Source organism: Mercenaria mercenaria, chromosome 15 (assembly GCF_021730395.1).
Source record: "Mercenaria mercenaria strain notata chromosome 15, MADL_Memer_1, whole genome shotgun sequence".
NCBI classification, from domain to species: domain Eukaryota; kingdom Metazoa; phylum Mollusca; class Bivalvia; order Venerida; family Veneridae; genus Mercenaria; species Mercenaria mercenaria.
This window is the reverse complement of record NC_069375.1, coordinates 52,513,486-52,540,040: the sequence shown is the minus strand read 5'-3', so window position 1 is coordinate 52,540,040 and position 26,555 is coordinate 52,513,486. Positions and strand designations below refer to the sequence as shown.

General features: G+C 32.8%; 1 protein-coding gene across 3 annotated transcripts in view; it reads left to right on the top strand.

Annotated features, from left to right (window-relative positions):
* Nucleotides 1-2,420: 2,420 nt before the first annotated feature.
* Nucleotides 2,421-26,555, top strand: part of LOC123554649 (sushi, von Willebrand factor type A, EGF and pentraxin domain-containing protein 1-like) — a 55,158-nt gene continuing 31,023 nt past the window's right edge. Inside the window, exons 1-6 of one of the 3 annotated variants that reach the window (XM_045344922.2) lie at nt 2,421-2,588; nt 19,368-19,498; nt 23,045-23,246; nt 23,936-24,010; nt 24,589-24,778; nt 26,041-26,177. In XM_045344922.2, coding sequence (XP_045200857.2) covers nt 19,421-19,498; nt 23,045-23,246; nt 23,936-24,010; nt 24,589-24,778; nt 26,041-26,177 — 682 coding nt within the window. In that variant the 5' untranslated portion in view covers nt 2,421-2,588; nt 19,368-19,420. Of the gene's footprint in view, nt 2,589-18,474; nt 19,499-23,044; nt 23,247-23,935; nt 24,011-24,588; nt 24,779-26,040; nt 26,178-26,555 lie in introns of those variants that run through there. The other 2 variants (XM_045344913.2, XM_045344929.2) reach the window with 2 other exon arrangements.

The following is a 26,555-nucleotide window of genomic DNA, read 5'->3' as shown; positions in this document are numbered from 1 at the left end:
TGTTTGTATGTCTTTATGTATGATTTATACATAAAATATTTAATAGATCTTCTAACATGTTATTTTGCTATATCCTGAAAACAGCTAAATAAGTTTCGTGAATCGTATTACAATATTTTCTAATTATTCTCCAGTTAAAGGAATTAAAATGATGTATTTTATGATGTATTTTAGGATGGATATTTACAAACTCAATACAGTGTGTGCATTTCAGGCGCGTAGCTACCTATACGCCAGTAAGCCCGTGAATCCACATAATTTTGCCATTTATTTTTTATTTTTTATTTATTTTTTTACATCTTTATCCTAGATCTAGACTGGATGTGTTCCAATTAAGTAATTAGTGTGCTATAAATATAGGTGTTAGTTTTAGAACATGTCCTTGGCCGTAGCGAGACTAAATTTTACCGAGGTAACTGAGTACGCACATTTGTTCATGGTTGTTGGGTAAATTTGAGTGGTAAGGCAAAGCGACGACAGTCAGAGGGGTAATAGTTAGGGAGGTTGTGTCCCACACTCTCTCCCATAGGAGGGTTTGTGGGGGATCCCCCAAGAAAAGTAGGATATTTGATAAAACACACTTTGTTGTGCTGTTGTTATAATTAAAAGAAAAAACATTACCCGTTTACTCCGCGATCTACCCCGAGTACTTATACCGATTTGTGGTTCGTTTGTAATGTGTCTCTCTTGCGATGGAGGTAACAAGACCTACTTTTTGGGTGGTGTATGAAGAGTATTCTTTTTGATGACGCTTATTCGAGTAAAATTAAATGTAAAAATGTTCAAACCATTTTCCCTATTAAGTTTCGTCTAATGTTGCTCTCATGCTGAAAAGGACATAAGTATTCTCTAAAAAAGTTCTTCTTTCATACAATGACAAGGTGGATATCATTATAACTCATAACAGAGATAAGTGCAAAGTGCGTATCAAATCATCAATACATTATTAGTGACGTTAACTTAGAATTAAACCTCATTAGGTTGAAAAAGAACATTCAAATAGATATTCATTGATGATTACAGCATAAATGAAGTTTCATCAACAGCAACTTAGCGCTTCATATTCTTCAAAATTAGTGAAAATAAACCGCACAGTTGTCCCATCAATGATATTTTGATAAAATGAAATACATATGATATAAACTAAAATGATAAATAATTAAGTTTCAAGTGATTTTGCTTTTGGCACCAACAAATTCGTCGGTTTATTTTGAATCTAAACCATGCTTTGAAATCAGATTAGGGTTGGAAAAAAATTGAATTTATAATGTAGGAAAGGTAACATAAAATCGCCAGAAAACGTAGGATGTAAACTTTTCTTGTGGATTTTTTTTTGCTCCGGTTGTAAGTGCCCAAGTACGAAATGACGATGCGAAGTGCGCGAATTTCAATTCGGGATCCGAATGTAACACGAATGAAAAATGCAATCCTTGTAAATGTTTGGTAATAACTATTTGGTACGTTTTAATTACACGCCTATTTTATTACATATATAGGGGGTCAAGGCGAAGCGCAACCAGTTCTGAAGCTATTCAGCGGGAGGATGTGAAAAAGGGAATCCACTTCCCTTTGTGCAGGTCATTTGAATCTCCCCTAGGGTGAAGATTCTGGGAAAAGAAATAGAACTTGAAGCTTCTTCTGAAAGCGACTGGCCAGTATGACCGGAGTAGATCTATAATGCACATGGCAGGCACGTAACTCAACATACTAACATACACACAGACATATCGTCATTTTTCGACAATAAAATATAAAAAAAAAAGAAAATCAATAAATAAAATTTAAAGGCTGAAGAGATGAGGTGTAAGATGAAATAAGGATTCAGAGACTTTTCGTCACGCATTTAATGTTAAACTGCGATAGATGTATACATTACATCCTGCCGTAGCGGCCACCTACAGGTATTAATTAAGGAGCTATTTTAGTATCATAACATTTTTTTTATTATAAAATACTCGTACAATTTTGAAGGAATGGTAAGTATAAACGTGCAGCAAGAAGTTTCTGTCTCTTAATATCATTAAAAAGCAGCTTTCAACAGCTTTTTTTCTCTCATTTTGTTTTACAAATGCAATGACGCTGCAGCTTATGTGCATGTAACATAGTAATGTGATCCAAGCAACTGAAACGCAAAATACGTAGTTTGCAGCATTCATTTCGATATTTACATTTAAAAGCAATTTATCCGTTGTATTGTAAAAACATTTTTTTTTGCATTTAGCCGCAACGTTTCGATTATGATACAAATGTATCTGATATGATATACTGTCATTTTTACACAGTAAACATATTTTGACCGCTATTATATCTGATAAATCTTTTGCAGATTACTAAAATTTCTTCATTGACGTGTCTGAATGATGAAAGGATCATGAAAGGATATCAAATTATGTTTATCTGTCATCCACTTTTTGCAATAGTGGCAAAACTTAATTTGACATAAACCAGTATGGTATCATCTACATTTGAGCACGGTGAACATTTACAGTGAAATTAAAGTGCGCGACTACAATAGAAATTATTATATGAATCACAATTGTGTAATATTTACTAAGCTATAGGATTAGGAGTACCAAAATCTGCATAAGGTAAATATAAAACATTTATTTTGACCGTATCCCGTAGTTTCAGATATGCATATTAAACCGAATGTTTTATCACTCACTGAACTAGCTTATAAATAACATTAAAAAGTGGAACATTTCAATTGAACGACTGAAAAATCGAGATCTTAGTTTTTTTAACATGTCCTCGTAAGTAGGAGTCCGAAATAGATGCAATAATTTACGCAATGACTTGTAACAGTTTTTATTGAGGGGAGCAGATTGAGGTATGTGGTATTTAAGATCAAACAAAGTAGTCAAGCTACAGCCTTGTATTTACTTCTGAAATTTACAAATCTACAAAAATACAGTTTATTAATATATGCGCAAACACTGGCACTAGCTTCATACCCTTGCCTGATCTTATCATTGCTTCTTTCGATCTTTTATCCCCCATTTTTAGGCTTTGATTGCAGATGTAATTTAGCGCAATGAGCAGAGCGAGTGTGCCACGCTACGCATCCGGGGAGACATCTACAGGCTGGTATTTTCGGATGATGATGAGCCTGGGGAATATTGAAAACACTAAAATCTGAAATGCGCACTTTGAATAACCGTAGAACGATACTGAAACGTTGTGACGTCGTAGATATATGCTATAGTTTGTTCCATAGTTTTTATAACACATCTATTCGAATAATACTTTCCAAACCGAGATCAGATTCTTGAAGAACGGCTGGTAATTCATACAGCTAAGGCAAAACAAAACTTGGTTGCCAAAAATAGTCGCCTTGAAAAATGTCCATCGAGGCAACTGAGGCAGAAAAAATCGACCGAGGCAGAGGAGGCAGAACAAGAGCTGTCGGAGGACAGCAACGCTCGACTATTCAACAGCCTTGTCCATTGAATGAATACGAGTCGAAAAAGGGACATAATTTAGTAAAAAAGCAAAATAGGGTTATGGAACCTGCATAGTGCTTATCAGCTCAGGACAGTGGACAAGTGTATGAAGTTTCAATCCATTCCCATTAGTGGGTACTAAGATACCAGCTTACATAATAGGAATTTAACCAAAAACTCCTAAGTCGAAAAAAGAGGCATAATTTTGTAAAATGCGAAGTTGAGTTATTGACCCTTTGCATTGCATGTCATATCATGACAGTGAACAAGTGTGTGCAATTTCAATCCTTTCCTATTAGTGGATACTGAGATACCAGCTTACATACAAAAACTTAACCAAAAATTTCTATGTTGAAAAAGGGGCATAATTTTGAAAAAAAGCAAAATAAAGTTATGGGACCTGCTTTGTGCATGTCAGATCATGACAGTGAACAAGTGTGTGAAGTTTCAATCCATTCCAATTAGTGAGTACTGAGATACCAGCTTACATACAAAACCTTAACCAAAAAATTCTAAGTCGAAAAAGGGGCATAATTTTGTAAAAAAGCAAAACAGAGTTATGGAACCTGAGCAATGTAAGTCAGTTTATCACAGTAAATAAGTTTGTGAAGTTTCAATCCATTCCCACAAGTGGTTACTGAGATACCAGCTTACATACAAAACCTTAACCAAAAACTTCTAAGTCGAAAAAGGGGCATAATTTTGTAAAAAAGCATAATAGAGTTATGGAACCTGTGCAATGTAGGTCAGTTTATCACAGTGAATAAGTGTGTGAAGTTTCAATCCATTCCCACAAGTGGTTGCTGAGATACCAGCTTACATACAAAAACTTAACCAAATCGGGACGCGGACGCGGACGCCGACGCATGGGCGAGTCCAATAGCTCTACTATTCTATGAATAGTCGAGCTAAAAATTGACCGAGGCAAGTGCCTCGGTTGTCTCAGACGAATTCATCCACAAGGATTCCAGCGGTTTCCCTTCTTGACTTACACACAATACATCCAAGGGGACAACTGTCACGGTCATAGACTGCCTATACTCTACTTTTTATCATTAAAAACAATATAATAAAATTAAGAACAAAGATTTACTTAAAACTTATTAAAATCCGCTATAAACTTTACACGCACGATGCAGCTATAGGTAATTTAACAGAAATTTGTTTGACAACACTGTTCGCTATTAAAGATTTTTCTATTCTGTTTTTGGTATCTTCTGCCCAAATGTTAATTACATTTATTTACTATAAAAACGAAATAGCTGTTTACGATCGCGCTGTATGAAATTTTACAGGTAATTTTATAAAAAAAAAAATCGGTAGTTTCTATTTATTTTTGCTTAACATTCTGCTATTATCTTATCAAAATTGCCTTAAATTTTCTAGCGGTGCTGAAAGTTTCAGGTGATAATATTAAGTAACGCCTAAATTTTGCGGTGTGTACATCATCACTACTGGACTTGCCTATGGGTTGCCGGTGTCCCGGACTGTGCGCTTGTATGCCACCATAGGTCCCTAACACATACACAAAAGAATGCTGGCCTAACTTTTAATGTTTATTTTGTAATGTTCTTGCTAAAATTGAGTAAAATTCGATAAAACTGGTAAATTTTGATAAAATCAGAATCGGCCTTTGCCGAAAAATTGAAACACAAAGACTCGGATTTCTGACTTTTATTTTTATCAAAATATCTTTAAAATTCTGTTCTAAAATTAAAGTTAAAAATAATTTAGTAAAAACCGATGACCATCTTTGCCGAAATGTAAAGTGGGTGCGAGCTTTTGTCTCCTAATTTTTAAAATCATGGTCTGAAATTGGGTTATATATGGCTTAAAATTTGTATTGGTTTATAAGGTTTCTTCAATTAGAGCTACCATAAATTGTAAAATATTAATCGGTAATATCAACAATAAGAGCTTGAAATATTATATAATTTTCTGCAAACGATTTTTTCGCCGGGGGCTCTGCCCTGGACTCGATGGGGACCTAAGCGGTCCCTATACCCCTCACCTTTTTGGTGAATCCTCTTTTCTATAGGCCTTCCTACGCGCCTGCATTTTAAATAATGTACAATTAATAATGCCACTCGTTGAATACATTATGAGAATACTGAATTCATTTACAACTTCTTCCTAGAATACAAAATAATAAACAAGGAAAGATGAACAAGAATAGTCAAATGCATTGCAGAATTTTACTGTCTGACAAGGGTACAGTTCTATTTCTGAGCTATTTTTTTCAGCATTTTTTTTTCAAAACTTAGTAAAACCTGATAATTAGTGTCAGGATATTACACTCCTTCAGGGATTAGGGGTATCCTCCAGGCACATGTCATAACAAGTTTGATTAATCTCTGCATATCTTGTTAATATTACTTAACTGGTATGACATTTACTGCTAAGACATTAGATCAAAATACACAAGTTTATTTAATTATCTATATATTCTAGATAATCAAATTAAAATGATAATTATGTGGGATGAAAAATTAAGATGACTATGATAAAAATATATCTTGTCACTTTGCAATAATTTTAAAATAATCTTTCAAATTCAAAATTATTTATATATAAAAAAAGTTTTGACCCTGTTTTTTATATATAAAATCTAATCTTTTTCATTTCGCTGATTGTGGTTATTGATACATACACAGAATGAAAGGCAGCCTGTACAAATAATGTGATAACATAAGCTAAGAATAATTAGTATAGTTGCAGTGGTGCTGACTTTATAATCAAGCTAATTGATAGCAATCATACGCCCTCAGTAAGAACCTAATTAACACCTTGGTGTGAGAAGAAAAGAAATTTTGTAGTATTTTTGCTTTTCCTGGGCTTGTTCCATGGACTGTTAAGTACTTTTCCTGTAGAAGATACATTTGTTTTATTGTCGATGAGTGGTTTGGCAAGTGTAACCAGCCCTAAATATCGGATATCTACATAATAGAATATCTAAAGAAATGGTTAACTAGGAAGTAAAGGATATCAAATAAATGAAAACTTCAAAATTCCCCATTTTTACAATGCGTCAGCATTTCTGCTAAAAAAAGCTATTGATTATTGATTATTCATTGAATTGCTTTCTGCTAGTAACCTCACGTGGACTAGATATACCGCATTTCATTCCCGTCCGTATTATTAACAAGTAAGTTCTTTGCCAATAAATGTTTAAATTACTCAACAAGTCATAAACAGAACACTTCCTAGTGCACAGATATACAGAAACAAATTCTTTAACGCAAGGCTCATAATTATTTCAACGATGAGCGACTTTCAATACATCATGCATAATACCACCTATAAACATGATAATAACTGATCAAAGTATTAACATATTTTTATCTTTAAGTTGAAAATAATGTAATAATGTAATTTTTTTAAAAATATATTGTCAACATGACCTGGCATGACGTTTGTAAATGTAGTCCAGACCGAAGACTACTAAACGTTTAGTTGTCTATATTTCTGTTCGATTATCGTATACAAATAATTGTTTTCATGTTACGTTTGTTCGATGATAAAACAAAATGTATTTGATTATCACACAGACTTTGTTTTTATCAATTTCTATGTCCAATAATGGAAGACAAATTTATACATTACTCTATAATATGCGTTCAATAGTCGAAACCCTGTCCGGCTACGAAACCAAGGATGGCTCGAACGCCCCTCCAACAAAATATTGCATAGACATTGGCTTAAGAGTCCCGTGTGCGGATGCTTTACACCTGTCACGCCAGAGAAACTTCTTGATCTTCTGTGCCACCATATGGGTCACTTGCGGTGACTACAAATAAACTTACATACAAACAAACAAAAACAGACAATATGTTTCTGTTGAAACAAAAGGAGATAAGTAATTTACAGAACTGTTTAATGTCGTGGATTGAAAAAAAACAACGAAATTTATGAAAACTGAGTTCACAGCATTTAGAACAGACTATAATGTCTTGAAATATTTGCATTCATTAACAACTTAAAAGAAATATCACTATTGCCATAATTTTGGGTATAATATAGTATGTTACACTTTTCCAATTTGATCTAAACCAAAACGAATCAATTTAAAATAAAAATGCATTTACATCGTGTTTCTCTTAATAGCTTGTTACTGTTAAAATTTCATTTGTTTCGTTGTCGATGTGTGGCAAGTGTAATCGATCTTTTTTTTTTTTTTTTTTTTTTTTTTTTTTGTAACCCCGTTTATTTCAAATTGTATACATATATAGATACATATAAACACATGATGCAAACGTACATATATAGATACATATAAACACATGATGCAAACGTACATATATAGATACATATAAACACATGATGCAAACGTACAATTACATGAGTTAATAATGTAAATATCAAGACATATTGTTCAACATGTAATCTTAGTGATCTATTATGTATACATATTTTTATAACTACTTCATATACTATCTTAAGTCGTATATTGCCATTGACAGTTGTTATCAGGCAATTTACAAATTGGGGTAATATTTTACGAAAATATGATGAAGTGTGTATGAGAAAAAAAAATATAGACAGGGAAAAAAAAGAGCACATATTTAACAGAAATATGCGCAAGTTGTTTAAGAAAAAAAAAAAAGAAAAGAGGAAGAAAAAAGTGAAAAATGGGGGAAACTGATTTAATAAAATGAAAAATCCCTTAATAACTCTTAGTAGACAGTTATGGTTAGCTCTATTAATAAAAGATCGGAATTAACAAGTTTTTATTTTTCAATATTTTGGTATTATTAAAGATGATCTTTTGGCAGGTTAGGAAATATTTTACTTTGCTTTATTTCTTAAATTCTGTTGTTAATTTTTGCTTAGTTATCTATCGTTTCGATAACTTGAGACCAATTCTTTTCGAATTCAGATATTTTATTATTTATGGCTGAAATGTATTTCAAACTTATAAGTTTATCTTTAAAATAAACTTTGAACATTGGTACAGAGAGGTACCTACAACAGTTTTCTTTAAACTTTGTTTTATAAACATAATACTTTAGAAGTAAAGCAAGATAATTTCCAGCTCGATTGGTACAGGTATCATACGAAAAAAATGAAATTTTTTTCCTGTAAATTAATGTCAATATTAAATCTTTCTTTTGCCCAATTACTTAAGTCAAATAAAAACTTATTAACATGTGCACATTCAAATGTTAAATGTTCTATTGTCTCTTGTTGTTGACGACAATATGAACATAAATTGCTGTCGACTTTATTTATTTTATACAAAAATGATTTAGTTACTAGAATGTTTTGATTTATCTTAAATTGAAAATTTTTTAGTTTGATTTCCTTGATTGTTTCTATATTTTTGCAAAATAATTTAAATTCTAATTCTGAGATATGTCCTAATGTTTGGTTCCATTTATTTGGTATGTATATTTCCTTAATTCTTGTAATGGTATTATAAAAAGAGCTACTGCCCTTTTTATCTTTAACAAGTAATCTTAAGTATGGGTTAATATCTACGTTGTATTTGCGGACAGCTGTTTTATTATTTCTTATCTTTTCTTTCCACTCGTTTGGTATATTATTCATAATTCTATGTAGGTCTAAAAATGTACCATTTACTGAATATATACGTTTTAACTCATCTATCGTATAAAAATTTCCATTTTCATTTAGAAGATCTATAACATTGATAATCTTATTCTTGTACCAATTGTTATTCATATATGTTTTGAATCTGAAGTTGTGATTATTCCAAAGAGGAGAATATATAAAATGTGTTGCAGGTCTGTAATATCAATAGATTCACAAAGACAGTACCAACTTTTAAGAACGTCTTTCCAAAATGGATTTTGTATTCTCCCTGCCATTAACTTGGCATAACTTGCACCTAAAGTGAAAATGTTCTTGAAAGGAAAATATATTAAATCTTTCCAAGTATCACAATTATTCAATGAAAGTCTTCTTAACCAGCTCAACTTCAAACTATGTATAAATGTGTTAATATTTATCATCTTTAAACCACCGGAATCAACATCATTTGTTATAATGATCTCTTTACTCTATCCGGTCCATTATTCCATAAAATTTAAATGCTATATTATTTAATTGATTAATTAAGATTGACGGGGGATTTGGTAATGCTATAAACAAATGCACAAATTTCGAAATTACAAGCGATTTGATAACTGTTACTTTGCCAAATAAAGTTAAGTTTCTCTTTGACCACGAGCGTATCAAATCTTTGCATTTTTCTAAAACAAGTGGACCATTTAAATCCCAAATATCTTTGACATGTGAAGAAAAAGTTACACCTAATATTTTTAGAGGTGTTTGCGACCAGTCTAAATGTAAATCTGGACATAATTTTATCAATGACTGACTCAATGATCCTATCCAAAGTGCTCTTGTCTTTTCAATGTTTATTTTCAATCCCGAAATTTTATAAAACTTGTCTAGTGTACTCAAACAGTGACATAAAGATTGTTCAGTTCCATCTAGAAACAACTGCGTATCGTCTGCGTATTGACTCATTTTATATTCTTTGTTACTAATAGTTACACCTGAAATATTATTGTTCATTCTTATCATTAATCCAAGTATTTCTGCACACAAAATAAAAAGATAAGGAGATATTGGATCTCCTTGTCTGCAACCTCTTTCTAAACGAAAAAATCTGACAAATGCCCATTTTGTAAAATACAAGTCTCACTTCCTTGCTGAAATAATTTTATCCATTTTCTAAAGGAAGGTCCAAAATTGAAATATTCTAATGTTTTATGAATAAAATCCCATGAAATAGAATCAAAAGCTTGTTGAAAATCTATTGATAACAATAGTCCTGGATATATTTTGTTTTTCAGTTTCAAACAAAATGTCATAAATCAATCTTATATTTTCTCCAATGAATCTGCCTGCAATAAATCCCTTCTGATCGGTGTGAACTATTTTGTCTAAAAACATTTTAAGGCGGTTCGAAATGACTGTCGAAGCTAGTTTATAAATGACATTTAAAAGGGATATTGGTCTCCAATTTTTAAGGTATTGTCTATTTTTATTCGGTTTTGGTAAACAAGTAATAACACCCTGTTTTTGTGTCACTGACAATCTATCATTATTATACCCAAAATTAATTGACCGCAAGATAAAATGTGCAATGTCTTTCCAAAAAAAGCTAAAAAACTCTACAGTATATCCATCTAGACCGGGGCTTTTATTTTTTTTTCATACCATTTATTGCAGCAGTGAGTTCGTCAAGTGTAATTTCTCCTTCTAGCTTCTGTGATTCCATATCAGAAAGTTTAAATATGTTTTCGCCAAAACTTTCAGTCAACGATACATCTGATGGTATAAAATTGTTTTTATATAATTTGCCATAGTACTCTTTCTGGTAAGATAAAATATCTTTAGTGTTAAAAAGTTCTTTTCCATTCTCATCTATGAGTTTGTTAATTGTTTTATTATAAAGTTTCTACTTTCTAGACCTAAAAAATAGCTAGTTGGTTTTTCACCAAGATCTTCATATCTACATTTTGATCTTAACATAACACCTTCTAACTTATGTTTCCGTAAGTTTTCGAGATCTGTCTTCTTTTCTTGAAGTTGGACTAATATCATGTTATCTATAGTGTTATAATTGTTTTGTATATCATTTTCTATTGAAACAATTTCTTTTTCTAAATCAATTTCCCTTTTCATACTTTCTTCTTCTTATATGATGAGTATTTGATAGTTTCACCACGGACAATGACTAAAAATGTTTCCAAAAATAAATGATCGTCTATATCTAAATTAATATGCTGATGATTAAAGTTGTCATCTTCTACTGGTATATTTTCATTCTGGTTGACTACCGTATGTACCTCAATTAAATTTTTTAAGGTATTTTTAACTAAACTTATATAGTCTTCATCTTTCAGTAATGAGTTATTAAATTTCCAGTAGCCTTTTCCTTTTTCATTATTATTCAATTTTAATTTGAGTGTTATAGCTGAATGATCGGTTCTGTAACCAGGGATGATATTAGAATCAGTTACAAAGTTCATGGTATTTTCAGTTATTAGAAAAAAATCAAGTCTAGATTGCTTACGGGTTGGGTTTTTTCTCCGCCATGTGAATTTTTCTTATTATCATGTAAAATACGCCATATGTCAATAAAATGTTCATTTTCAATTAAGTTCGTTACAATTTTTCTTGCTTTTGGGTTATTGATAGATACATAGTTTTCATAGTCTGAACTGGGATCAATGACTAAATTCCAGTCACCACAAAAAATAACATTATCATTTCCAATGTTATAAACTTTCTGGTAAATATTTTGATAAAATGATGGATTATCTTCATTCGGGCCATATAGGTTAACTAATGTAAATCTTATTTGAAATATATATAAATCTAGAATAAGAAAGTTTCCGTTTTCATCTTTTATAACATTTTCAACTTTTTGTTCAAAATTATTTGGTAGAAGGGTCATAACTCCTCGACTATTGCTTGTAAATGGGCAAATATATATTTCGTTTCCCCATTCAGACTTTACAAACGCACAAAGTTGTTTTGTTATGTGAATATCTTGCAAACATATTATATTATATTTTTTACTTCTAACATAATGAAATAAGTCTCTTCTCTTTTGACAATTTCCTAAACCCTGACAGTTTTGTGAAAAGATTACTACATTATCACCTATCTGGATATTTCAAGACACGTAACATAAAGCTACCATAATGTAAGTAATATAAAAAAATAACGGTAAGAAAAAAATAGGGACTTTCGTGAAAGTTATATGAAAATAAACAAAGAAGAACGTAGAATGAGAACAGTTTGTTTTGACAGTGCATTATATAGCACATCGTATAGTTACAAAACTAAAAGTCGGGACACAGGTGTTTTTTTTATATACTTTGTCTCCCTTGAACAAATGTTAAAGATATAGTTTAATAGTTTAAGTAATACTGTGAACTTCTATACCATTACTATACATTGTCAGTAAAGTGCGAATAAAGACATAAATATTAATAATATATACAAACAAATAAATTGAGTAACTGTAACAAAAGAAAATATACATGTACATCCGCATAGGTGGACAGAGGCATAACATGTCACGCCTATCTATTATTATCCATTACAATTGAAACGGAAAGATGCATAGCGGATTAGCTAGGTAAAGCATTCATAAACAAATTAGATAATAGTATCAAGGTTTTCATTGGTCAGTTGTTATTTCATTAGGTCAATTGTTGTTACAATAATATTTGTGAATGACAGAATTACTGGGTAATTGAATCTAAACTAAAAGTAGAAAAGTGTGTCAGTGTTACAGTATATACTGACTGAATACATTCTTGAAAAGGGTAAACTTACTTATGCAATATAAGTTATAAAACTGGATTTACTTAAACGACTGGAACAATGAAATGTGAGTTATTTTTCTTATTAAAATTTGAGTAAATCTACGGGGGAACAAACTAACAAAATTTCCGATTTGCATATGTCAGAAATGAATTTCGAAATATGGTGAATCCACTTTTCTGATTGAATATTTAAAAAACCGATATTAAAGCAACAAGTCAGATCATTATTTTGTCTAAGAATTCCGCCAAAAATGTCTGACAAATTTGGTTGGTATAACATTATAATTAGTATATCGAATGTTGAATCTGATACATGAAAGTTATTGTTTGTATTTCAGAAAAAAAATGTATTTGAGCAGTATGATTTTGCCTTTGTAATAAAATAGTTTCTACAAATATGTCTTGAAAGTACATGACAAATATAATTTAGCAAATAACATGTACACTGAATTTTGCACTTATAAACGTTTTACAAACAAAAATCTGTCATTTCAGAAAGTACGATGTACTCTACTATTTATTACTATCGTATGATTTTAAAAACAAGTATGTTTAAATACAGGATTAGCATTCTCTTGAATAAAATACACATATAAATATAATGTGGCATATAACCTCCTGTCTTGATTAATGTTTTACTTGTAAGTAAGTAACGTAAGAAAATTGAAATGCGGCATATAAGTATGTAGGGTACATTCTACATTTGTTTTACTTGTACATGTTTTACATGTATATAGGTAAAGCGTTCTCTACAAATTTTATTGATAAATGTTTTACAAACAAACATGTATGGGAAAAGTAATACACAAGTAAGCAGGGTACATTCTTCTTGTTCTACTTATAAATGTTTAACATATGTGTAAATGAAATATCCTCGACAGATTGTACTCATAAATGTTATACAAGCAAACATGTTGTAATGCAAATTAAGTATCGAAAACGTATTACACAAGTAAGCAGATACCTTCTATAAGTTCTACTTATAAACGTTTTACCTATAAGTAACATGGTAAAGTGTATACAAATTGTATTAACAAACAAACATGTTTGCGAAAAGTGGTACACCGGTAAGCGAGTGCATTCTACCTGTTCTACTTATAAATGTTTTACATGTATGTAAACAAATTATTCTACACAGTTTATATTGATAAACGTATTTACAAACAAACGTGATTCAATACGAGTTAAGTATGGGAAAAGAAGCGCGCACCTAAGTAAGGCGCATTCTACACGTTTACTTATAAATGTTATACATATATTTAAGCAAAGCAAAGCGTCCTCTACAGACTATATTGATAGATATTATACAGACGAACATGTTGTATTACAAATTAAGTATGTGAAAGGTGTTACACAAGCAAGCAGAGTGCACTCTACATGTTCTACTTACAAATGGTTTACATATAAGTAAGTAAAATGCCCTCTACAGATCATATTGATAAATGTTTTACGAACAAACATATTATAATATAAATTAAGTATGGGGAACTGGTAAACAAGTTAGCAGGCTGTATTCTATATGTTCTACTTATAAATGTTTTACATATATGTAAGTAAAGCGTTCTGTACAGATTATATTGACAAATGTTTTACAAACAAACATGTTTTAATACAAATTAAGTATAAAATAATGGTACACAAGTAAGCATGTTTGCTTATAAATGTTTACATATAAGTGCGTAAAGGTTCTTCTACAGTTTATATTGATAAACATTTTACCAATAAACACATTTTGATGTAAATTAAACATTTTATTTATGTTAAAAAGGTTGTAAATAGGTAGATAAGGTATACTCTACTAACACACATATTTGGTATTGAGAAAAAAAAAACAAAAACAAAACTGTGCCTTGGCCGAGAATCGAACCTCCGACCTTTCACACTGTAATCCTACGCTCTACCATTGAGCTATTGGGGCGGTAGAGTATTCTATATCTTCTCATCATAGTTGATTTGTTATCAAAATGTATTAATGGTTGGCAAAAAAGAAAAAACATACATAAAACATCCAAGATATTTTACAAACAAATATGTTTTTGATAAATAGAGCAGACTTGTTGCAAGTGAAAGTAACAGTATAACTTATGAACAAGTAATGTGTTCTCTATAGTTTGTTTCTGCTGATGAATAAAAAAAATCTGCAATCAGGTACTGTTTACTTTATAATTTGTACTGATAAATTTTCACCTTTAGATATATTTTACATAAATATAACATACTGTAAAATTTAGGACTTTCTTATGTTTTTGATTAATAGAGCAGACTTGTTGCAAGTGAAAATAGCAGTATAGCTTATGAACAAGTAATGTGTTCTCTATAGTTTGTTTCTTCTGATGAATAAAAAAAATTGTACAATCAGGTACTGTTTACTTTATAATTTGTACTGATAAATTTTCACCTTCAGATATAATTTACATAAATATTATACACTGCAAAATTTAAGACTTTCTTACATAAATAATGTACTTTATTCTCTATTGTATTTTACCTTTAGTGTAATCGATCTTAGTATCGGACACCTACATAATGAAATATCTCCGAAACACTTGCTTTATCTGTCAAATGGCAAGTCTTTTGCGTTTAACTAGGAAGAAAAGAACATGAAAAGAGTCATAATTTAAAAATCCCCCATTTTTTTTTAATCCGTCAAAGCTATTGAATATTGATCAATCAACCTTACGTGGGTTAGATATATCATATTTAATTTCATCAAGTTTGTTCTTTGTCACGAAATATTTAACCTACTTAACAAGTCATAAAGTGAACACTTCTATTCTAACGGACGACAAAGTTCACAGATTTAAAGAAATAAAATCAGGTCTTATTACCATTCTAATATATATGTGAAAAGTATAAACAAGGCTCATTATTATTTTAGCAATATGTTGTAATATGTTTTCCCTTCAGTATCATTGTTGAAAAGTGTTCTAAACAAAAATTACACTTATTTATTTTAGCTCAGTTCTGATGAAAGCGCCATGCATATTTGAAGCACTCTCTAGTTCGTTTCCTGGAAAACTAGTAGAGATGCCATATGAGAAGGCGTGATCATGACCCCAGTAGGGCTCGAACCCACGACCTCCGGGTTGAGCGGCCGATATCTTAACCACTAGACCACCGTGCACAATATGCATAATGCCCTCTACTAATTATAATTTCTTTTTAAAGATTATCTTATTCTGATCTAAACATTGAAAATAATGTAAATTTCTTTAATGAACCATGTTGTATCAACATGAACTGTCATGCCATTTGTAAATGTTATCCAGTCCGGGTTCTCAGAAAAATAGTTCTCGATAAAACATATCTTCGTCTATTTTGTTTTACTATATACCTATATAAATTCTGTAAAATATCGGCTTGTATTTCACAATTATATATGAATAGGCAGAAAAAGTCCGTTTTGAACCTTTTAAATTCCGTATTGTACCTTCTGTATTGTATGTTGCCGGACTACTTTCATTAATATGCATGACCTGACACAGTTTTGTAAATAACGCACATGAAAACTTCACTTAGTTCCAAATTAATATCGATAAACATTGAAGGTTTCATTCAATAACAAAACAACAAACAAAAAAGGTAGATGTATATAATAAAAGGGTCATTATAACAGTAGCTGGATCTGGGATTTTGTATTCGGCTCTCGTGGATTTTGCAAGGTCGGATCACAATCGAACCCACGACCTCCGCCTCGTGAGATCCGATCTGGAAAAAAATCCGCTCGAGCCCAATACAGCATCCCAGATCCAGCTACTGTTATAACAACCCTATTGTATTTTATTTACTGCAGTACCAGAAATGTTTGTGTGACTGAAATTTCGCAAAATTTGAATCAATGTTAAATAACGCGAGGTTTGATCTTCGCGTTCAACATTTTTCCCCCATAAACGTAATTAAAATCGCATTTTTACGAGGATCTCTTTTGGTATAATAATAAAAATGCGGACATAAAAGGAGAAATGATAATCCCTTGTGAATATTTCTGATTTTACAATATGGTACTTAGATAAAAATAAAAAGGGATCTTTGAATTTGACTTATACACTTTTTCATACCGAGTGAATTTCCTGTTTTCTGCTGATGGCTATTACAAGTTGCGAAGAAAAAAGACACTAAATTCGCTTATATCGATAGGGGTCCAAAATTTACAAAAATTAAAGTGCAAGCATTTTCAAAAGTTGTTTGCAGAGTATTATTGAGCGGGTCCTATTTAAACGCACGACATATAACTGGAATTCAAATCAGTAAGGATCGCCGTTCTACATTATTTTATGATAAAGTGCCAAACGGGACGAGTTGTCATATTTATTTAAAGGTCCATTACTAAGGGAAAGTGAGTTGGCAATTTTTTTCATAACCAGTGCATAGACTTCTGCAAGACACTAAATAATGAAGATTGGCAGGTCAAATTTTACAGAAGGTCTTTGGAACTCAAAGAAATGTATGTGTATTATGTTGAAATTTCAATGAATCGGCAGAATGACCCCCCAGGTCTTTTTAACTTTCTTCATACTTCATAGAAAAATAATTGTACATATACTGCGATTTATTTCGAATCTCTACATACCAACTTTCATTTTCCAATAAAATGAAATAGTTTCTGTGCTTTTTAAAAGAAACTAAAATGTTCACTTTCCTTAGTATTGGACCTTTAAGAAAAGAATAATTTCAGTCAGCTTTAGAATAATATGACCTCAGCTGACATTGATGTGACGTGTTACCTTTTTAAATGGATTATTCCACATACGTCTCAAAAGAAATATATTCAATTTATATAAAGCGTATCGGAAATAAGAATATGATAATGTTAGGGGAAAAATGGAAAATCCCCGTTGACTTGTCTATATATTTTTCAAAAAGTTTTGTCGTATGACAATGATTCTGTTCTAACTAAAGAAATACTTTGATGCACCAGAACTAACTAATAGCGGTTCGACAAGTTGCATTGAACAATAATGATTTTTACATGTCTTTAAATGAAAAATGTCTTCCTGAAACTTTTTTTCTACTAAAATCTTCCAGTAATTCCATTCAACCATCGCAAAATTCACTTTCCACATTTCGGTACCAACAGTCAAGATAATCTGACTTTTCATGCCTCGGTGAAAAAAGTCCAAACACAGGCGCCTGTATTTTTTCTCTTTCTGACGAATTTCGAGTGCTTTGATATCTTGTTTATTTCATCTGTGTGGTTTGGCTCCACCAAATATACGATGATATTTGTTTTAAAACATCGCCTTTTAATATTTAAACTTTATTCTACAGATACAAATTGTGAAATCTGCCGCCATTCTATTTTTAGTCATCTGACTTTTTGGTAAAAAAGAAGAGTTATTGTCATCACTTGATCGGCGTCGGCGTTGGCGTTAGCTTTGCTTGGTTAAGTTTTATGTTTAGGTCAGCTTTTCTCTAAACTATAAAAGCTGTTGTTTTAAATTTTGCAACGCTTATTCACCATCAATAGCTGACTCTGTACAGCAAGAAACATAACTCCATCCTACTTTTTGCAAGAATTATGGCCCCTTTTGGACTTAGAAAATATCAGATTTCTTGGTTAAGTTTTATGTTTAGGTAAGCTTTTCTCCTTAACGATCTAAGCTATTGCTTTAAATCTTGGAGCAGTTATTCGCCTTTAAAAGTTTACTCTGCTGCACAGCAAATACTGTAACTCTACATTGTTTTTTGCAAGAATTATGGCCCCTTTTGGACTCAGAAAATCATGGATAGGACAATAGTTCTATTATACAGAGAAAAACCAAATCAGATGAGCGTCTGCACTCTCAAAGCGGTGCTCTTGTTTTAAGTTGTTATCTGTCCTAATACAGTAATATGACTTTGTCTACAAAATTTCAAAAGTAAAGGTTATAGATCATTTATTTGTACGCTTAGTACGTAACATTCAGAAAATAAAGTTGCTACCTTATCTTATCTTATCTTATCTTATCTTAATGCATTAGAATGTCAATAAATGATCTAAAAACGACACATAGTTAAAGCGCCACGTTTCATTTTATTGAAAGGTTAAAACATCAAAAAATCTCCGTCTAAAGTTACTAAACCGCGCCTTCTTCATTCTCTTGGATTTCATTGGCTAGTCTAATCTTCACTCGTGATCTAGTGGGTACATGTTTATTACCTGTATTTGGCAGTTGTTCCGCCTCCTTAAATGTTGCTGATTCAATGTAGGCGTGCGTATCTATGAATTACTATTAATTTTGGACCAGTGACTCATTTTTATGAAATAATATGTAAACAAGAAGTTTTTTTGAAAAGCATTCGCTTGTCATTGGTTAAAAAAGATGTTTGAACTATAAAGACTTTTGTCTTTATTATTTTATTTCTAATTGCTTATAATCTTGTAATGAGATAATTACTGTTTCAAGGAAGCATCATTACAAAATGTTTTGCAATTTTGATATTAATTACGTAGCATTTGTCATGGAAGTCCATTTTAAACAGGGTTAATGTTATAATTTTTACCTTTTTATTGCGTTTACAGTGTTTTGAAGCTGTGAGCGGATACGATAACTTAAATTTAATTCTTTCTCACTATGGCATAACACAGGACTTTTAAGTTTCGTTTTTTTCGCCGCCCAATTTCTATTATTAGACGCGGAAGTAAGACTCGTTGAAATACGCAGTACACTGACAGAAACGTAAGAGATGGGTACTGAGGATAAATATTTGTTGATAATATTTCTTCTCCTCGGGATTGTAGTGACTCTAACTGCTACAGAAAAGGTAAGTTTTTTTATTATATATCGTATATTACTTTTTACGAGCCTAAGTACGCACAAAATACAAATGTATTAAAGTGTATCGTTTTCTTTCCTAAATTTAAGTTCTGTTTAATAAAAAGTTATGTTTAGTAAATAGTACACTCTAAACTAGTCAGACAGAGAGAAAGACAGACAGACAGAGAGACAGAGAGACAGACAGTTCGTTGTATAGCAAGTATAGGTAAGAGGATTCTATATTGTCTTTGCTTCAGTAAAGTCAAATGAAACTTCAGTTATGAAAATGAAACTGATGTTGATAAAACAAGTGGTAATATGAAACCTAACATTGTAGGCTTCTTGTTTTTCTTATACACATATTCAAATCACTCTGCGTCCATGGTTCGTCGTCCGTCCGTCCGTTAACAATTTCTCGTTATCGCATCTCCTCAGAAACTACTGGGGGATTTTGACCAAACTTTGTCAGAATGATGTTTTGGTACCCTAGTTGTGTCCACCTGAAAATCAGACTGGTTCAACAATTTTTGAGTGAGTTATGGCCCTTTGTTTATTTTTGTAATTTACATAGATTTATATAGGGAAAAACTTTGAAACACTTCTTGTCCAAAACCACAGGGCCTAGGGCTTTGATATTTTGTATGTGACATCATCTAGTAGTCCTCTATTAAGATTGTTCAAATTATTCCCCTAGGGTCAAATATGACCCCGCCCTGGGGGTCACATGGTTTACATAGATTTATATAGGGAAAAACTTTGAAAATCTTTTTGTCCAAACCACAAAACCTAGGGCTTTGATATTTGTAATGTAGCATCATCTAGTGGTTCTCTACCAAGTTTGTTCAAATTATCCCTCTAGGGTCAAATATGGCCCCGCCCCGGGAGTCACGTGGTTCATATAGACTTATTTAGGGGAAACATTTTCTTGTCCATATTCAAATTTGGACTTCATGCATAGTTTTGAGTGGCAAGATGAACCTTGACATGAGTTGACCTTGATCTTGACCTAGTGACCTACTTTCACATTTCTGTAGCTACATGCTTCAAATCTGGACCACATGCATAGGTTTGTGTACCGTAACAAACTCTGACCTTGACATTGACCTGGTGACCTACTTCACATTTTTGAAGGTACAGGCTTCAAATTTGGACCACATGCATAGTTTTGTGTTCCGAAATTCGACCTTGATTTTGACCTAGTGACCTACTTTTACATTTCCGAAGCTACATGCTTCAAATTTGGACCACTTGCATAGTCTTGTGGTCTGAATCAAAATTTGACCTTGAGATTGACCTAGTGACCTACTTTCACATTTCTCAAGCTAAAGCTTTCAAATTTGGACTACATGCATGGACCACATGCACAGTTTTGTGTACCGAAATGAACTTTGACCTTGATTTTGACCTTGAGCTAGTCTTGAAATTTGGAACATTCAAAATGGCTCCAAGATCACTCTGTGATCGCTTACTCTTGTTTGTTCTATTTATAGAGTGTTTCGAAACGCTGTATACATTGACATCAAAGTGAAAGATTCGTAGGAATAAATTCAAAAGTATAAAATGAGATAGGAACAATTAAGTAAATTTATATGAAACTGAGTGCAGCCTTCGCTTCATAATATAACAGGCAGACCATTAATCAAGTTAGTACAAATGAGAAAGACAAGATGTATCCAGTGATGATATTATCCAAATAAAAGCCAAAACGGCCCTTTCAGCAACACCAATTTCCGTTTTTAGGTCCCCGAAGGTGGGCATATTAAAATCGCATTGTCCGTCCATGTGTGCGTCCGTGCGTCCGTCCGCAAATTCTTGTCCGGGCTGTAACTCTGCAATCCATAAAGGGATCTTTAAAATAACTTGGCATAAATGTTCACCATAATGAGATGACGTGACATGCGTAAGACCTAGACTCCTAGCTCCAAGGTCAAGGTCAGACGTAGAGGTAAAATGTTAACAGGGTCTGTTTCGTGTCCGGCCCATAACTCTGTAATTTATCAATGGATTTTAAAATTACTGGGCATAAATATTTTCCATAATGAGATGACGTCACGCGCAGACCAAGACCCGTAGCTCTAAGGTCAAGGTCACACTTAAGAAGTTAAAAATTCACATTGTTTCTTGTCTGGTCTATAACTCTGCCATCGATGAAGAGATTTTAAAATTACTTGGCATAAATGTTCCCTATAACAAGATACGTGTCATGCGTAAGACCAAGACCCCTAGTTCCAAGGTCAAGGTCACACTTAGAAGTCAAAAGTTAAGATGGTCTGTATCTTGTCTGGTCCGCAACTCTGCCATTTATCAAGGGAATACCTAAGCTATTCTGGCATATTTTGCGGATACAACTGTAGCATACTTCCACGTGTTATATGAACAGAGCAGAACAGACCAGGATATTTATTTAGATTTAAGCATTTCAGCTAATCGCCTGTCTCCATAACATATTAAGAAATGGCTTGCAGAAGAAAATGAATGGAAAGTACAAATGTAGGGATAGCGCATGTTTTTTCGTGTTATAACGTCTGCAGAATCACGAGGGATTGATTTGTGGAATAAGCCCGTAGGGCGAGGGCACAAACATATCTAAAGGGATTCTGAAGATGTCATAACACGAAATGAACATGCACTAACGCTATTCTAGCATAAAACACGAAAAAAAAAAAAACTTATAAATAATTAACTTATCTCTCAACGTCATTAAATTTCCATGAAATGCTCGGGTATCTGAGGGTTTTTTTCACCTTGACGTCATTTCCATTTGAATTATCTGTACGTTTACGCGTTGCCATAGAACGCGCATATATAAAACGGTGTTATAACAGCACGTGAGCGCGAGAATCTCTCTGTTAACACACGTTTTCTCTCTTGTTAAAACAGCAGTTTTAAATGCTTGAATCCATCTATATGAGAGTGTAAACATACAGCGTCATTTATACAGAATATATACTCTTATCTCTTAGTTGAAATGCCTAAATATAATTTTACAGTTGATGTAACAGAACTTTATTATTACTTCTTATCAAGTTTATAATCTTGAACATACTAGAACGACTCGTATAAACTGAGATCTCAACTGTCTGTAAGCATAAAATGCCAACCGTCCTCTAAGTCAATTTTAGACGAATATGGCACTTCCGATCTGTTCCTGGAATGTTTCGATGTCTCCCCTGCTCTATGTGTAGTTCATGTCAAGAGTGTAAGTTTTGTTAACGCCTGTCTATGTTTCACATTGTCTTATATAGTTATGTAAGCAGATACTTCAAAAATTGAATTAAATTTAATTTCTTTGAACAATTTCAATTCGCTAGAGTGGTTGTTTTTATAAAAAAAGAGCACTTTTGTATGACAATGTCCTGCCAGCGCTTCCGTACCCTCTCTCTCTCTCTCTCTCTCTCTCTCTCTGGTATACTGATAGAAAATTGAAATTGAAATTATTTAAGAAATAAAGCGAGACTCAGCTAAAACACACATAGAGAATGAGAGTAAACAATCTGTAATATCATACAAATGGAATACTTTCAATTCAAAGCACCTTAAAATATATTTTCAGCGAGCAAACTCTGTAGCTGTATACGAAAAAAATTGTTTGTTGGAAGTGATTAAATTTCTTAACCCTTTGGACTGTATAGATGTAGAGGGTGACACTGTCAAGCATCTTGGGTCCTGTTTGGTAGACGGAAAGTCCTACAGCGGTAATGTCGAGATTTGGACTTGTGTACACGGTCATTGGAAAGGAACGAGTGGCTCTTTAGGTAAGATTTTCAAATGAATTATCAAACAAGACAGATCGTTTTATTTACCTTTTTAAGAATTTCAAGAATTTCTACGGACCTAATCATCGTTAAAAGTCTTCTATCTCTAATATTATTTTGCATAAAAATTGCATGTATAAATGTAAATGTTAGAGATATAGACAATCATGAATCATAAAACATTAGAGCTTTAGTGTGTGTACGTGGACGCGTACGTACAGATAATCAATGCCTCTGTTTAAACAGTCATAGTTCAGTCAAGTGTCTCCTACACTTACAAAAACTACAGAATTTGACACAGGTTCACCTACCCAAACACGTTCACGTACCTACACACGTTTACCTATCCACACACATTCACCTATCCGCACACGTCCACATACCCACACACGGTCACGTATCCACACACGTTCACGCACTTACACACGTTCACGTATCCATACACGTTCACGTTCTCACACGCGTACACGTTTACGTACCCACACACGTTAACATATTTACACACGTTCACATACGCACACACGTTCACGTTCACGTACGCACGCACGTTCACGTACTAACACACGTTCACATACCCACACACGTTCACGTACTCCCACACGTTCATGTACCACACACGTTCACGTACCCACACACGTTCACGTACCCACACATGTTCACGTACCAACACACGTTCTTTATTTTTACAGCTGATGTACACCACAGACAAAAACGGTTTTTCGAATTATTTGCGGGATTATTCATTGTTGGTTGCCTTTTGTTTTGTAAGTTGATATCAGTATCTGTATCTTACACTGAATAAAATGTTTATATTGGTTTACAATAAAACATCCGATTAACTCCCTATGAAAATAACACGGCCACCCCTTTTAACACGATGGAATATGACTTGCACGCACTGTTAAATAAGTGAGTATGTTACATAACCGTTCTGTTCATGATACAGTGTTCCATATGGCTTTTATTGGCAAGGTCTAGGCATTGCAGACGCTTGCATTTTCATAATCTGTGCTTACGGCGAGGCATTGAAATGTGTTGCTTAAATGTTGAAATGATCTTAAAATATAGGTTTGCAAAGAAATATTCTACAAGTTATGAAGCAATGTAGAACAATCGTCAAAGCCTAGGGCTGAACCAACCTTGAAATAAAGGGGGCAGCCTGATATAAATACAATTCAGTTAAGACTTCAAGTGTTACAGTAAGTCTGTCTGTACGCGGTGGTTGATAACATATATCCTGGTACGACATTTGGTCTGTAGGCAAGACTATTCTTTTGATAAAATATTCGGCTTCAGTGTTGTCGTGCATTATTGTGTTGATATATATGGCTATTTATTTCAGGCGGCGGTGGGGGAGGGGGAGGGGGAGGGGGAGGTACCCAGATTGTGACAAAGTATCCGCCCTCTTTTTCTGATCCATGTAAGCCAGCGGATGTCTTAGACAATTATAATGTTGCTGCAGGCGAGACGAGCGTAGTTGTGAGCTGGACTATTGCCCCAGTAGCTACAGACAGGGACGGAGGCACTCCTAGGTAACACGTTAATTATTAATGAGTTAATAGTAATCATTTACTTTATTTGATATTTACATCAACTGAATAGCTAAATTAAGTATTAACATATTTCCTCGTTTTAATATACATAATTCATTATAAAGGCACATAACACTTGTTTTGAACTAAATGTAACAAAACACCGGACCTAAATGGGACTTTAGTAAGTTTTGTATCATGGTTAACCTGCAGTGTCATTTTAACTGTTAAATTCTATCGTAACATTCTTCAACTGAAGAAGAGGCGTGTCTATAAGCCGTATTCTAACTAAGTTAGAGAACACGTCTTAGGTCCCGGCTACATGTAGAATACTACTATAGGGAAATGTTGAACTTTCTGGAATCAGTTAGAGTACGCTCGACACGTGATAGTACCAACGCTTAAAATGGAATGTTAACTTGTCAATCAAAATTAGTTATATATGTATTCCTGAAACAAACCCTTTTGCCTTTTCCCAATGTTAGAAAGTATATTTATTATATACCTATATAAATTCTGTAAAAAATCGGCTTGTATTTCACAATCAAATATGAACAGACAGACAAAAAATTCCGTATTGTAACTTTTAAATTCCGTATTGTACCTTCCGTATTGTATGCTGCCAGACTGTTTTCATTAATATGCATGATCCGGTACATTTCTATAAATAGCGCACATAAAATCTTCACTAAGTTCCATTTAATATCGATAAACATTGAAGATTTTGTTCAAGAACAAAACAAAAATCAAAATGGTAAAGGTATATAATAAAAGGGTCATTATAACAGTAGCTAGATCTGGGACTTTGCATTCGGCTAGCGTGGATTTTGCAAGGTCGGATCACACTCGGCGCTTTCGCGCCTCGTGAGATCCGATCTGGCAAAATCCATTCGAGCCGAATACAGCATCCCAGATCAAGCTACTGTTATAATAACCCTATTATATTTCATATTGATCTTAGATATTGAAATGTACGAACCGGACCTAGATGAATAACAAAATAATTACTGTTGGCTGGAAGGAAACTTTCTCTTGTAATCCTGTTCGAGATTTTCAGTTATGAAACCAAACAATTTTTTAAAGTAAGTTATATGATTAACACTGACTCAAGAAGAAGGATTTGCCTACAGTTTTCTCTGATTCTTACACATTTATGTCCCTTTATAGCTTCCTTGATTTTGTACACCTAAACTTCTATTTCTTATTTAAGAAATAACAAGTGTGTGTATTTCATGATACAAAATACCAGTGTTACTTTTCAGTGTTACACAAGTTGGTGGGGGAGTAAATGGCAGCCGTTTTGTCGGGGCAACCTATGGAAAGACCCACTACATTACGTATAAAGCAACAGATGACGACGGGCTAACAGGACATTGTTACTTCTCTTTTACTGTTACCAGTAAGCTTTAACTTCTTTCTAAAGTAACATATACAAGCTTAAGAAGTTTTTTATATTCAAACATCTAGCTAAACTGTGCTTTATGTTATATTCCGGTATTTCCACTTTATATTTCGGTATTTCCGCTTTATGTTCAGGTATTCCCGATTAATGCTCCGGTATTTCCACTGTATATTCCGGTGCACTTTATATTTCCTGTTTATATTCCGGTACATTTTGTATTTCCGCTTTATGTTCCGGTATTTTCGCTTTATATTCCGATGCATTTTGTACTTTCGCTTTATATTCCGGTATTTCCGCTTTATATTCCACTATTTCCGCTTTTTGTTCCGGTATTTCCACTTAATGTTCCGCTATTTACGCTTTATGTTTGGTATT